General features: G+C 41.4%; 1 protein-coding gene across 2 annotated transcripts in view; it reads right to left on the reverse strand.

The window, feature by feature from the left end:
* Positions 1-15384, reverse strand: part of GRIK1 (glutamate ionotropic receptor kainate type subunit 1) — a 171311-nt gene that overhangs the window by 47918 nt on the left and 108009 nt on the right. For both annotated transcript variants that reach the window (XM_061359011.1, XM_061359012.1), the window contains exons 5-7: positions 8593-8646; positions 6484-6657; positions 3065-3208 (exon numbers count right to left, since the gene is read on the reverse strand). In XM_061359011.1, coding sequence (XP_061214995.1) covers positions 3065-3208; positions 6484-6657; positions 8593-8646 — 372 coding nt within the window. The remainder of the gene's footprint in view (positions 1-3064; positions 3209-6483; positions 6658-8592; positions 8647-15384) is intronic.

Below are 15384 nucleotides of genomic sequence, written 5' to 3' on the forward strand. Positions count from 1 at the left end.
AGGGCTAAAAGATTAAAATATCATTTATATATGAATGACATTAGGTCACTGAGAGACAAAAGCTTCTGGCAAGGAATTACTTTTCATTAAAAAGATCTTAACGTAGAAGATTTTTGATCCCAGACAGTCTATTTTATATAATATTCTCCTTTTCAGAATTAGCTGATGACCTTTCTGATCTCAAAGCTATCCTCAGGACTGGGGGGCTTTGGTCAGGCTTGCTTTTCTCTGCAAATTTCCAAACGTTTCCTACAATCAGCATTAACTCATGAAATCTTTAGAGCATTTTTGTTGCTGTAATTTATTATTCTGTAGCCTCAGACATTTTTACTTTTCTCCTACAGTCTTGCTAGGAGCACCTCGTCTTAGTCATTAAGAAAAACAGGCAGTGAATCTGCTACTGCTGTTACCTGTTGCACCTACTTGAAGCCTTAAGGTTGAGAGAGAATTATTCTCACATTAAACTAGGCATCTTTCGTTTTCATGTACTCTGAAAATTCAGAAATCAACTCAAATGTGCATACATTCATATCAGCTTGAATCAGATGGCAATATTTCGCCCGAGGATGTAGGGTATTCAGTTGCTTTCAGGACGAACATAACTTGTGTTTATCTGAGGACTAGATATGACCTGAACATTGACTTTCCAGCAGGACAGTGACAGGCTGAAATCTGTCATCTGCTGATGAAGAGAGAAGCAGCCTATGACTTGCTATACAAAGCTTTCCATCTTAACCTCTGTTCATCTGCAGGGAGGTTCTGAGGTCCTTTCTATTATCATCAGCCTGGCATTTTATAACATTGGCCCACAAACCGAATGAGATGACTGCAGTTCTTATCACCACTGAAATTAAATGCAAAAGCCCACCATGGAGCCATTGAAGTACTTGCTAAGCTCTAGCATCTGCAGCACTCATTGCAGGCAACCTCTTTGTCTGAAAGTTGTTTGTTTAGACTGCAGTATAGAATATTTGTCTTCAGACCAGACTGTAAAAGCCCTTTACAGACTGTTAGTACCATATCACAGTATAGTAAAATTAAATTGTATTTTTGTGGGCCCAAATTATCATTCTGCTTGTTTGACTTTTTTGTCCACAGCTACTCGTTGGATTTCTAATTTATAAAGTTCATCTGTCCCTCATGAGTAAACCAGATACTAACATGAACTAAGGAGGTCCAAATGTATTTGCAGTTTAGGTTCCAACACCTGTTATAGCTTTTATGGGAAATGTAATGCTGTTTTATTAAACCTTATCTTCTACTTTTAACAGACATCTTTTTTGGCCTCAACAGAAAGATAAGACTCTCTGAGCATTTAAATCAGTGTTTTACTGATCATGAAAGACACTATCTGCAAAATGATCAGTAATTAGCCCACGTATCTCACTCCATACAAGACAAACTGTACATGATAAATGTGAATGTATTAACTGTTTTAAGCTTTGAATTGGATCTGCTGAGGTCTGGTGATGTTGGTAAAAGTAATTCTGGCTCAGGATTCAGGATCCTTATGCTATATACTTAGCATCGCCTAAAATAAGTGGGTCACCACTGCACGGGTATTCACTGATACAGACTAACTAACTAACTTTGAACCTCATTATAGTTATTCTTAAAACGCACCAGAAGTTGGATGAGTGGCAATGGCACTTCATGTAGTTTGATGTTGAGAAATAGAACAGCAAAGGTTCCCACTTAGATCACTTCAGAAGGGAGGGAGGGAGGGACAAGTTCATCTTTATTACAGACATTTCTTAGACAATTTTCTCCTGTCTTTTACTGTTCTTGCTACAATCTTCCCAACTCCTGCCCAATAGGGAAGCTGGATGCAGTATGGCTGATGTCAGTGTGAGAGAAATAATCTTTACCAGTCCTTTTTTCCTGACTCCTTTGGGTATTCCCATGATTGTGCTGATGTAAAAAAAGTATCTCAAAGCTTCCTTAATTCTTAAAGTGAGGACCTTGAGTACTAAAGTAACTATTTTCTTTATACTTTCAAAGGGAGAAACTTACAAGAAAACAAAATTCATAAAACACCCTGTGTAGAAAGTAATGTTTCGGAAACTTTTAATGCTTTCTGTGTAGGTGAATCACCATGCATTGCCTATGGCAAATCCAAAAACTTCACTTGGAAAGGTTTGGAGAAGGTGATGATAGCTCTTCTACATGTTCTATAACCACCATGTATCATGTCTTTCAGTTTGCTCCTACCATATGTCTGGATTCAGGTGTATGCCCTGACATGCTGCCACCTCTTACCTTGTACCTCAGCCTACAGATCCTGTTCCACCTACACAAAAGTGAATGAAGGTGGCTTTGATAGGAATCACTGTGTCATGGACAGGAGCTGATGGAAAAGATAAAAAACATATATATATTCCACAGAATTTTCCAATTTTCATTTCTACACTCTTCCCTAAAGTAAAAGTTTCCATTTAAAATTCATAATAAAAACTGAATTTTTGGAAGAGTGAAGGTATTTCAGCTAAAATGTGTATTTCTTAGAACATCTGTGGATCAAGATAGCTCAGTGATGTATTCTTAGAACATAGTGCATTACTTCATGAAGCTATTTACATCTTTAGAAATACTAGTTGCAATATTTCCTGGATATTGATTACTGATCAAGCAATCAGCAAAACAATTGGAATTAAGTGGTGAAACAGGGACAAAACTATAGACTTACTTTTCTTTCATTTTCTAAAATGGCTTGTTTTAGTTGTTTCGTATTTTTGGAAATTATAAACGTACATAATAGACATTAACTGAGTAAAAAATACTGGAAGCCTTTGGTGTGTTAGTCTGAGATTTTATCACTCCTAGGGTTTAGCAGTCTCTTTTTTTGAAAGACCAGATAAAGTCTCCACTAGAATGCAAGAATGCAAGCCACAGCCTAGTGTCTGTAGATTGATGTTTCTCAGCTAGAAAGATAAGGAAGAAATGGATATCTGAGTGCCAGAAACCAAAGCATTGCACATGACAAAGAGCATGGAGCAACAACACAAGCCAATGCAGTAAAGAAAAGAAGGATTATGCTGACCATAAGCAGATGGTCTACACTTGCCTCTTTTATCAGATTCATAAATCTGGGTCCAAAACGCCACGGCTTGTGTCTGTGGCACTGCAGGGAGCTGACAGTCATTTGGGAGGCACGCTGGGAGGCCACTGCTACCATGTAAACAGCATCGTACATCAGAGCTGCTTCAGTCTGCATGAAAAAAAACAGAAAGGCTTTCTTTAATGTACGTTTTGACACCCTGCTTTTCTCTACTGAGAACAGTTTCCTGTGCTGCTGTTATGGAAAATGCCACTACTGGGCTCTCCATGAAAACCTAAGTTTTTTTTGTTTTTTTTTTTGAAGCTTATATTAGTTTCAGAATATTCTCAGGTGAGCATTGGGAAGTAAGCTACATTGGATAGCTGCAGGAAGAAAGAGACTGGGTCCAGTACAGGAAGGAGTGTATGGGTAACTCGGCTCTGTGGCACAGATTGGGGTTTTAAGAAGCCTCAGGTGATACAGCAGCTCAGGTCCCACCCTCCAGACGCATCTTGGGGTCAAGCACTTAGCAGTAATCAGTCTTCTATAGTTTCCTCACGGGATTTGCCAAAGACTCTCAGCACCTCCAGGTTTGCAATTCCATGAATTATGGTGAAAGCACCATTCAGGTTCTCAAGCCAGTCTGCCCACCTTGGGGGTTGGCAGGGCATGGGGGTATGTAGGACAGCTGCCCATGCAGGGCCCACACTAGCTCCCCATTGCCACTCTTCTCATGGCATTTGTGGGATTTTCTTACCCACAGGGTAGGCAGGCCCTGCTTTCCAGGGAAATCAGTCCCACTGAACACTTGGTAGGTATCCCACCAGGCAGTTGTCTACTCTAAGTGTCTACTACCCTCAGGGATATTGGCTTTTGGCACAAACATATGAAATGGCCCCATTGAGATCTTGCCACACCTCCCATACTGTCTTAAAGAGAGGTGAACTGTCTCTTCCAGGTGTCTTTTTTGGTGATGAAGTTGGACTTATCCATCTAACATGTAGTTGTCTAAGAGCAGATGAATCCAGCTCTTAAATCTTAAATAGTACTGTAATTACTGGATGCTGTTTGTGCATCTCTGGGTTTTGAGATGGGGTTCTTGGTTTAAAAGGATGCCTCGATCTGAGATTGCATGCCTTGTCAACCTTTATCACTGAGAAGTTTTAGAAAAATCTCGCCTTCATCTGCACTGTGTTTCAGTTCTCTTGTGTGAGGTGGAAATAATCATGTTTTAATGCACAGGGATGCTCTGAAGATGAAGTGCTTACCTTTCCTGTAAAGCTACTAAATAATTAAACAGGGACCTTAAAAAACAGCAGATGAGAAACTGGACTCATTCATATGAACTGCAAAGCTAATCCATTTTTTATTCATTTCCCATGTGATTCCTTTGGGAAATAAATATATTTCATTCTTTGTCTGTTTCATTTACCTAAGTAAATTACAACAGCATCAGTCTTATCAGCATTGGAGGTTTTTGTTGGCAATCAAATGTGATCTGAATTTATCAACTAATCTTAATATATGGCAGATGAGGAATTGCTCTTGACATACTCATCAGGGTTTGCCCAAAACAGTGCTCCCACAATCAGAGTAAATTGAAAACATTGTAAATGGTGAGTCAAGGAGGAGGAGACAATAACAGCTCTCACTGTCAAGTGTCTTAAAACAGATAGTTGTTCCAAATGGACCTAGAGACTAAAAGCCTGATCCAAAAACAATGGAAAGATTCCCATCAATGACAATGGACAACCAGATTTTACATTAGACTGGGGACATGTTCTTTCAGATTCAGCTGTTTGAGTCTCATGTTTTTGTAACTTGTTACTCATCCATCCTTTCATCCAGTAGATAGGAGGCTATATTACCTCCCTCAGCCTTTATTCCTCCACTCACTGTTCTGTTTTAGGGCTTGGGGTTACACAGAGAAAGCAAAGGTCACCCCACCTCATTTTCTGAAGCAAATTGCCTTATACTGATGCCTTACTTTTGCATAAGAAGAAAGGGTCTAAGATTTAGTCCTGGAACTTGTTTTTCTGATTGTTGTGTTCTATTTAAATCATTGCAGAGAAACCAAAAGATCTCATTAGAACAACTATGCCTTTGTATGCAATTTGGGCAAGTGGGATGTGAGCTCAATACTGTCTTGGTCATGCCCTGCTGACTTCCCACAAGCTGACATCAGGGCAAACAGACAGCATGAAACAGAAGGGAGAAATCCTGAGCTGACGACAGGGCATGTAATCCTGATCTTATACTACACAGCTTGTCATAACCTTACTGCCTAATGAAATACAGCAGTATTGCAGTTCTCCATCAAACTGAATAAACAGAACTTGCTATGAATATTTAAATGATCACAGCCAACTAGGAAGATGCTCTCCCTGGCACTCATGCTATTTCAGGGCATCAAGGGCAATAAAATATTATAGAGGTGAATAGGAGAGGAAAAGAGTCAGATACAAATGAGAGCTTAAAAGTCTAGAAGGAACTTTGCTTTTCTTAGTTTGACAGTTGAGTGAATGCAGGTGAATAGCTATGTGTGAATAGATACCCTTGTAGATCTTGTGCATTCATATCAGAAGTTCTCAGGGACAGAATTCTTCCCTGCTTTGTGTATGAGTGAGCACAATGGCACTGCCCAAACAAGCAACACTTTTTTGAAATGCTAGTAATAACACACATAATGCATTTCTCTTCAGGATGCTATAATGTTTCAAAATTTTCCCATCAATCATCTGCAATAAAGTCTATTTCATAACACTTCAAACTGCACTCAGTACATAAGATACATTATCTTATATTGCAAAAAGATGGCAACCCTTCACCCTGCAACACTGAATGGAGTCACACTGCCCAAGTAATTGTTCCTATTTTTGACTTTACTTCTTGGGGTAGTGGTAGGGAGGAAATCCTAATTTCCTGGCTTGGTGATAGCTTTCATTTATCTGTGAATTATACCTTAAAAGACAGAGTTGCTGTAGATGATGGAAATGAAGAGAAAGGGCACTTTTTCAATTTAAAAATGCTATTACCTTTCCACATGTACAATACCTTTCCCTGCAGGTTACAAATTGTACACGTGCTATGAACATTTTTATGTTCTTCACTCCATGTTGGACATTATGAGAAAAATGAGGCAGCAGTATATACATTTGACAACAATAAGATGTATGATGTTAGCTGGAAGACACTATGATGGAGTATTGCCACTCATCTCTAGAACATTCTGGGAGTGGTTTGCCACACAGATGAGTATAACATTGGTTCATGAGGCCAATGCACTTCTGTGTAGAAGCAGGTAAAAGGAAGTCTATTTTGGGGATGCTACTTCAGCATTTGCATTGTAAAATAAAGCAGTAATGGGATCGGTTCACATATGATAGAACAGCATTATGAAATGTGTGGTAGATGCCCCCCCCGCATCACTGTGGCTATTTACTTACTGTCATCATGCCATCGAGGAGGCCAGTCTCTGGTTTCGGTGGTGCCTGCAGACGCTCCATTGACCATTTCTCAATGATCGACGAAACGTGGGGGTTCTCGATGTTGAGCAGGCGAAACCCTGTCATATTTACTCCACTGTATCTGTAGGGTTCGAGGTCTAATGCAAATAGATCCTAAATCACCATTAAGAAAACAAACAAAAACAGATGTAGTACTTTTAAAGCAGAATGTTCAGAAGGCAAAATTAGGCCAAAATTGCATTTGATTTTCAACCCAAAGCTCAAGTGCTGATGTTTGTTTTTTTTTTCCCTGTGAACACTCTATTTGCCTTCAAAACCTAGTCATGACCACTTAGGATTTAAATAGGAATAAACTAAAGCTATGTGAAATTTATGACAAGCCATGTCATAAACCATGGAACATAAAGAATAATTTCTCCAGGACAGCACTATTTTGCAAAAAACCTGCACAGCAGTATCTAATTTTAATTTATAGCAGTCCTTTAACAGTGCTGGAGCTCTGACAAACCAACACGAGGAACTAGCTGGCCAGTGTCAAGCTTATTTCTCAGCCTGGGGAAAGAAAATTCCAATAGGTATCGAGAACAATAAACTTTTGCTATTTATGAATCCCATTTTTCTCCTGCCTTGCCTCCTTCAGGTGACTTGCTGCCGGTATGTCTAATGGATGTATCAGGCTAGTGCAGTAAGCCCATGCGCTTCAGTGCTCAGCATTTACAGGGCAGGAAAATAATGGGTATTCTAAGTGATATAATTGTGTGGCACACTCCACAGCTGTATTTATCAGGCAGTGGAAATACTATAACTGCTTCTCAAAGCCTGAAGGCTGTTTTTCAAAATGACTTTCTGCTGATTCCAGTGGGCCAGTAAAATGACAAATGTGTTGGTCATGGTTTACTATCACAGTAACCATCAAAATGTCAACATTTACAATACCACAATGCAGAGGTAACACCAGCACTGCTTATTCCTTGCTCTAATATGTGCTCAGTTCTATCTCATGCATATTGTTGGCAGTGGTTATCATTTTATGTAAGAATGTTTATTTTATTGTTTATTGTATAAAACTGTAAGTTCCGTAATCATTTTCACATTTTTCTTGATGTTAAAATGGTCTCAAAGAGAACTATTGCAAGCTACTACTTTAAGTTCCAAACAACTGGAGAGTCTTTTCTAACTAATGAATTGACCATTGGATTCAAAATGATTTTTCACTCCCACATAAAATTTTATATGGAAAGAAAATAAAGAATAGGCAGATGCACGTGATATAATCCAGTTCTCTAGAACTGTCCTAGAAATATTGGTTCTTTGCTGTCTTTTTAGTCTACAATGCAAATGGACTTCAAGCATCGATTAAGTTATATTTATATGTAACATGTAAGTTAAAATATAGGAAAAATGTGCTGAAACAAGTATTTCTAGAGTATTGGTACCATATATAGATTTGTACCACAAAAGAAATGTAGGGTTTTTCTTTTGGTGTAAAATTTCCCAGGTGATTTTATACCTATGTAATTTTGTGTTCTTATAGAAGCGTGTTAATCAGAACAAAGAGTGAACACTGGAACAGGCTGCCAGAGAAGCTGTGGCTGCCCCATCCCTGGCAGTGCTCAAGGCCAGGTTGGATGGGGCTTGGAGCAACGTGGTCTACTGAAAAGTGTCCCAGCCCATGGCAGGGGGGTTGGAACCAGATGTTCCTTAAGGTCACTTCCAACTGAAACCATTCTATGAGTCAGTAATTTTAGACATGAGCAACACCACCTGTGATGCTTGATCTTGGATCCATTGCAAAGTCATTGACTCATTATTTTATTTCACTCTGATCCACCTGTACCAATGGCTCCTCCTTAAGCACAGTACTCCAATTCATTTTCATTGTATTAAAGTGTTAGCCAGCCCCACAGATACTGCAAAACAGCTTCCTTACACAACTGTGAGTCCTGGCATTACTAATGAGTGTTAGTACCCATTGTCCAGGGTATTCCTTGAATAATGGCAAGAAAGATCTAGAAAAATTGGAAATTTTAAGCTGTCTTTTCTGCAACAACAACACCTAAATCACTCCAAATCTTTCGTGTTCCTTACCAGAGTTGTAAAAAAGTAGTGGTAGTATTCAGTCATCATTCCCATGGAGAGAACCTGTTGAAAGAGATTGAAAGGTGAATGTACTTTAGTCTGGATGCTTCCAGTGTACCGCGCAGTCTTTTGAAAAGCATGGGTTAATCTGGAACAATATGGTGCAGGTCATGAAAATTTGATCACAATAAAACATACATTTTTCTTCAGGTGCAAAAAAGAAAGTTATTAGATTATGTTTTTATCACCTCTGGAAAGAGGTTAAAAATTGAAAAAGTTCTAGGACAAGAAGAATTACTAGCAATAACAAAAAGCTGATTTTTAAAAAGTGAAATCCTTTAGTCTGCAGTTTAGAAATATTAAAAAGGAATTTACTAGCAGGAACCAGAATTTGTAAGGAAAAATGCTTAGGTGCAGGTTGTTTCATGCTGCGTTACCGTGTGAGAGCAAGATTGGTGAGTGCTCACAGAAGCAAGCAAGAAAAAAAAAAAAACAAACAAAAAGAAGAAAGCTTCTATAAATACCTCTTGTTCTACCTGGGAAATGCAGGTCTGCAGGAGGTTGTTGAAACAACAATGAAAGGATTTCTGGTCTGGATTAATTTTCCAGACCTTATGAAGGTCTGTGAAGTACAGATGGCATTTAAATGCATATTGAATGGTCACTTTGGGCAGAAGAGGATGAAGTTTTCCTTTCCAGTCCTCACATTGCAGGAGACTTCTAGAGGGATGCATTTTTTCCCTCAGCCCCTCTCCAAAAATCATTGGGAATGCTTACATAAAACACCCCTGATGGTGTATAACATGATGCTCTGCAGTTTCAGCCCAGCATCCTACGTTTGTTGCTGTGTCCACACACTTTATTACCATGATGCAAGCGTTTTTATCTTGCCCTCTCTGGGATCTTGTGAAGAGGAGGAGGAACTACAAGCTAGGAAACTACGGAAGAATTCATCACCATGCCAATAAAACAGACAAAGGTTAAATGTTATTCAGTTTTGATTACAGTAACGTAAGCAGCTGCTATTAGTAGTATTTTAGGATACTCAGCAGTACCCGAATAGCTGTTTGAAAGAAAGGTGGATATAGTGTGATTTGCTTGCCAAAATTCTCTTTCATGGCAAAAGCCTCTGAAAATCAGTTGTGTGATTGTGTATAGCAATTCTCCACACACAAAAAAAACCAAACCAACCAACCAATCAAAAAAAACCAACATCCCCCCCCCAAAAAAAGAAGCAACTTGAAGTTTCTAAGATGCAATAGATGATAAAAATAGCTTAGTGTTAATCACAACCAACCAATCCATTTCCAGCCACTAAAAACCAAGACAGAAGGCAAATATTTTATTGAAATGCTTCAGTGAATATACATGTCAAAATTGTGGTTTTTTTTCTTACTTTATTAATCTTCTATTAAATTTCTTAGAGTTGTTTTATTACTTACAGAAATAAGCAATCTAGCAGTCCTGGAGACTGATACGCCTTCCCTACTTACACACAGAAAATGATATATGGTAATATCAATGGAAACTTTTGCATGCTGTGTTTCTCAACTGACCTGGCTGGACTCAGTTCTACTTCCTGGAGCTGGATTTCTGTGTCTAAGGTACCTGTTGTAGGAAGGAGGTGCCAGCCAGGATTTTTACTATGCAGGTCTCTTTTGAGCTTATACTATATTGAAAATACCATTTCCTTCATATGCGCCACAGACCAGTTGTAAGTGTGGTTTGAACTCAGATAACCCTCTGCATACCTAAATTTATTTGGTCCTCTAGAGGAAGTTTGCACTTAGTCCGTGGTGTTACTTTATTATAAAAGCAAATTCATACTAAGAAGTGTAAATAGGAGGATACAACTACCCAGGTTTACATTATTGATTCATTACAGTTTTGATTCTAGCTTGAGATAGAAGAGCTAACATCAAGTCATTGTGCTTCTGTTACCAGAAGATATAAACTGCGATCTGCCTGCACAGAAATAGTAAGATGATGGAAAGCCAGGAAAATGTTAAGCCATATAATGCCTTAAAATACAACTTTACATTAATTAGGCAATAATTAGACACACTAACTAGAATAATTATAAAGCCTGTAGCCTGTATGTTCGGGAATTGTTACCCAGCTTGTGCTGCTGCATCTACACTGGGTAGCCAGCCCAGATAGTTAACCTAAGGTAATCTAGCTATTTATTTCCTCACAAATCCAAGGGTAGTAGCCTGTGAGGAGTATTTGTCTCCTGGACACATTTTTGATTAAAACTTTTTATGTGAGTATTAATTTTCAAGCATGTTATAAACATACTTGTATTCCAACTATCTTATAAACAAATGTGTTATAAACAGAACACACAGAAACCTGTGAATAATAATCATTTCAGAAGTCATGCTACAGGATTGTCTTTGGGGAAAAAAAACACCAGATCTACAACAAAAAAGACACAAAAAAACCAATCTGCCCCCAAGAACCTTGGAAAACCTTAGCAAAGCAAACCCTTGAAAACCAGTGGCAATTGCATGTAAAAAGTAAGGTTTAGTCAGCAACGTTATCTGCCATAACCAAGACACAGGTTCATGATAGCAGTTGGCACCTATGGGCTGCATGAAAGATGCTTACTGAAATTCTTCCAAAGAAATATTTCAGCAGCCCAGGAAAACTTAATTAACACATCACTTTTGTATTTTCTACATCAACAATGACTCAATTAAAATATGAAGATACAAACAGCTGGAAGGGAGCTTGTAAGTGCACACACATGTTAAGAATAGCCTTGTTTCGTTAAGGAATAAAAATTAATGTATGTGTCCCAGGCTGGGCCCTGATCTGCCACTGAGCTCTGCCCTGTCCCTTAGCATTGGTTACAAGCACAGCCTTAACTGCTTGTCCTCCCTTTTAACAGTCATTAAGGATGACAATTAGTTAACAGCTATATAGCACTTAGACATCACTGTGACATCACTGTGAGTTCTGTCTGCAGACTGATCTAAATAGGCTGCTTTTTATTCATGGACTGTAAAGGCTTTGTAATAATAACTTATGTTTTAGGGCAATACGGTCACTAAGTAAAATTACCAATGAATGATGATTTCATGATAGTACCAAATGCCCACTCTAATGGATAGTATTAGGAAAACAGGAGATGCAGACAAGTTAAAGCAAAAGCAGGAGGAATGCTAAGTGTTATGCTGGAGACACCAAAGCATTAATGATTCCCAAACCTTAATGACTTGGATGATCCTATTAGCATGCCAGCTGTAAGGATTTCTCTTCTGTATGTTTGCAACACAGCAGGTAGAGGGAAAGCAGCTTCTAGCAACTACCAGGAGTGAGAAAATGATAAAGCATGTTAAGAGCAAAGATTCCTTTCATTCTGGGATTCCTGTACACTGTACAGGCTCTTCCAACAGAGCAAAAGTCCTCCCCACCACAGAAAATGAGCACAGCAGCCCAGAACAGAGAAGGGAAGACTGGTTTATGAATATATAGCCACCTATAAGAAATTAGAATGAGATTTCATTATCCATTCCTATTTAAACAACTCTGCATGTAATTATTCAAATAATTATACATCTGAGATAAATGTCCTATTTAAATAATAATACCTTTTACTTACTGTGGAACTTAGATGAATGCAAACTAGTGAAACCAAGCTAAAATATTTTCCATCCTCCTTGCAGATCTACCCATCCTATCTTGTATAAAATCTGTTCTTCAGCCACATTCAGATATGCTTGGATTATAGATTATCTTGGCAAATAAGATAAAGAGACTTCCACCTCTAATTATGCATTTTAGATCAGAAGCCTGGGCCTTTTGCTGATGTTTACATTTAGCAGTGGGTCATGAACTGCAGTGTAAACCTGAAAAAGTATCAGTGGTCAAATTGTATATGTTAAGATGACAGAAACTGGATAAAAATATTCTCTCTTATGTATGCAAACCTCTTTGGGTGCCCTGATCCTGGATTGCATCATAACCCAGCTTCAGCCTGCATTTGTTCATCTTGTAAAAAGATCACTGCCTCATTTAGAGCTAGTGTCAGTCTTCCTCCAAGGCAGATTGAAACCTGAATGATGGCAAAGCATATTAGTAGGAAATGCATCAAATACTCTGCTTGCTTTAACTTTTTATTTTCCTCACTCATGCTATCATTTAATTCCATGACCATTAAATGAATGCATTTCATTACTCAATTCATTTGCACTACAACTGTTTTTTAAAATCAGCAAGATATACCATAATGCATAAAAGCCCCTCTTGCCTCCTTGCCTATCAAGTGTTCAGTATGAAGTCTTGGAAGGCAGACACAGGGACTGTGAAGATGAAGACCTCAGGCCCACTATAGGAGAGGATCTGGTTCAAGACCATCTTAAGAACCTGAACATGCACAAGTCCATGGGACCTGATGAAATCCATCCAAGAGTCCTGAAGGAGCTGGCAAACAAAGTTGCTAAGCTGCTGGCCATCATATTTGAAAAATCATGGCAGTCAGGTGAAGTTCCCGAGGACTGGAAAAAGGGAAATATAACCCCCATTTTCAAGAAGGGGAAAATGGGTGACCCGGGGAATTACAGACCAGTCAGTCTCACCTCTGTGCCTGGCAAAATCTTGGAGCAGATTCTCCTAGAAGGCATGCTAAGGCACATGAAAAACAACAAGGTGCTTGGTGACAGCCAGCATGGCTTCACTAACGGGAAATCCTGCCTGACCAATTTGGTAGCCTTCTATGATGGGGCTACAGAACTGATGGACAGCGGTAGAGCAGTTGATGTCATCTACCTGGACTTGTGCAAAGCGTTCGACACTGTCCCACACGACATCCTTGTCTCTAAATTGGAGAGACATCAATTTGATGGATGGACCACTCGGTGCATAAAGAATTGGCTGGATGGCTTAATGCAAAGAGTTGTGGTCAATGGCTCAGTGTCCAGCTGGAGACCAGTAATGAGTGGGATTGGTGTTGGGACCAGTCTTGTTCAACATCTTTGTCGGTGACATGGACAGCGGGATTGAGTGCTGTGCAACCCTAACTATTCTATGATTCTATAAAGCGTGTCTCTGTTGTCTCAGGGGGTCATGTAATGATTGCCCAGTGTCCCCCATGGAGCTGCAGCCCCTTCAGGGCTCTCCCCACACCCTGCTGGCAGCAGTTCTGGAACTCTGGGGTGATGTCACCACCCGCGTTACAGCGCCAACTGCCCGTACCCAGGCAACAGCACAGGCCTTGCCCCTGGACACACACCCTGCACCCAACTGTCCCTCCTGCCCTGTTCCTGTTCTGCCCTTCTGCCCTACTCCCAGCCCTTTCCACTTGTTCCCAGTCCCATTTCCTTGTTCCCTGCTGATTGGACACCACCTTGGAACCCGAAATGCAGCCCCAAAAGAAGTCCACCTTTGTCCTGCTGGTGGCCGGGCTCAGCCCTTGTGGAGGAGAGGACGCAAAGGGCTGCCTTCGCAGAGTAAGGAGGCAGTGGGTGTGGAGGCAGGTGCGGGCCCGGGTCTGTGCCCTGGCCCCGCAGGCAGGGAGCACGGCCGCTCACCCCTGTCCTCTCTGCTCTGGCAGGTCCTGAAGCCCTTACCGCCCCGCAAGGCGCTGAAGCGCAGGAAGCAGAGGATCCTCCAGCTGCAGGAGCCAGCCTGTCAGAGCTGGTGGGTGCTGCTGGACAAGGAGCCCCCGGCCTCCCACCAGCTCCTGCAGGGGAAGTGCCCGGGTCCCCAGTGCCCTACGGCTCTGCCTGGGCAGCGAGAGGGGACCGGGGTGCCCAGACCCCTGTCCCACAGCTGCGCTTTGCTGGTCCGGGCAGCACCAATGCACTTTTCTGCTTGGCTTTTGCCTTAGGCTTTTCCAACTCATGCGGGACCTGGAGGAGGAGGCCGCCAGCAGGACCCAACTGGGGCTGCAGGGGGAGCCAACGGAGGTGGAGGTGGAGGTGGAGGAAGATGATGCCATGGATTTGGACTGAGCTGTGGTAAGGCAGCACGTGCCCCCCATCCACTGCTGGCAGTCAGGGGGGGTCGGCTGCTGCCACGCTGGGGCTGGGGCTGTGTGTGACGGCCCCGCTGCAGGGACACGGTGCCCGGTGGCCTCATCCTGGCGGCACAAGCGCCACCACCGCGCTGCCCTGCGCTGCCTTTGGGACACGCGAGCCGAGTCTGATCGCGTAGAGTCCAGCTCCCAGCCCCAGCCAGGGCTGTGCCCCGCGGCAGAGTCCCGCTCTCCCCAGCATGTGGCAACCACAGTGACCATCAGGAGCCTCACTGAAATGACCTTGTGCTGCTTCTTTCCAGGGCTCGTGGAGAGGGAAGGTTTCTGGAGTTTGAAGGTTTGTTTAGAAGAGTTCCTGTTTTTGTTGAAGATTGTTCGGTTTTCCATAGGAGTTATAGTTTTAGATAGAATAGGTGTAGTTTTAAGAATAAGAGTAGTACTTTTAGGTAGTGCAGGTGTAGTTTTAGGTAGAAGAGCTGTATTTTTGATGAGAACAGTTGTTCTTCGTTGTTTAGTTTATTTTTTTTTTGTTTTGTAAATACATTTCTTGACGTTTTACTGGCCCAGTCTCTCTTTGTATTCACTGCGATCACACGTGGCTGTGGCAGCCAGGCGGTTCCCACTTGCTCTGAGCTTGCAGAGCTGGAGGGGCCGTGGGGCTGGCGCTGGGTGCTGGGGCACCCCAACTGTCCTCATGTGGGCTCCCTGCCCTGGCAGAGCAGCTCTTTCAGGCTCTCTGCAGCTCTGGGCAGGGATGGGCTCGGGCTCGGGCTCGGGCTCGGCACCAAAGCTCTGGGCACTCACTCTGACCCCTCGGTGCC

The sequence above is a fragment of the Neopsephotus bourkii genome, unplaced genomic scaffold, assembly GCF_033783945.1.
Source record: "Neopsephotus bourkii isolate Nb327-2 ecotype Australia unplaced genomic scaffold, CSIRO-AGI_Nbou_v1 NB_962, whole genome shotgun sequence".
NCBI lineage: Eukaryota > Metazoa > Chordata > Aves > Psittaciformes > Psittacidae > Neopsephotus > Neopsephotus bourkii.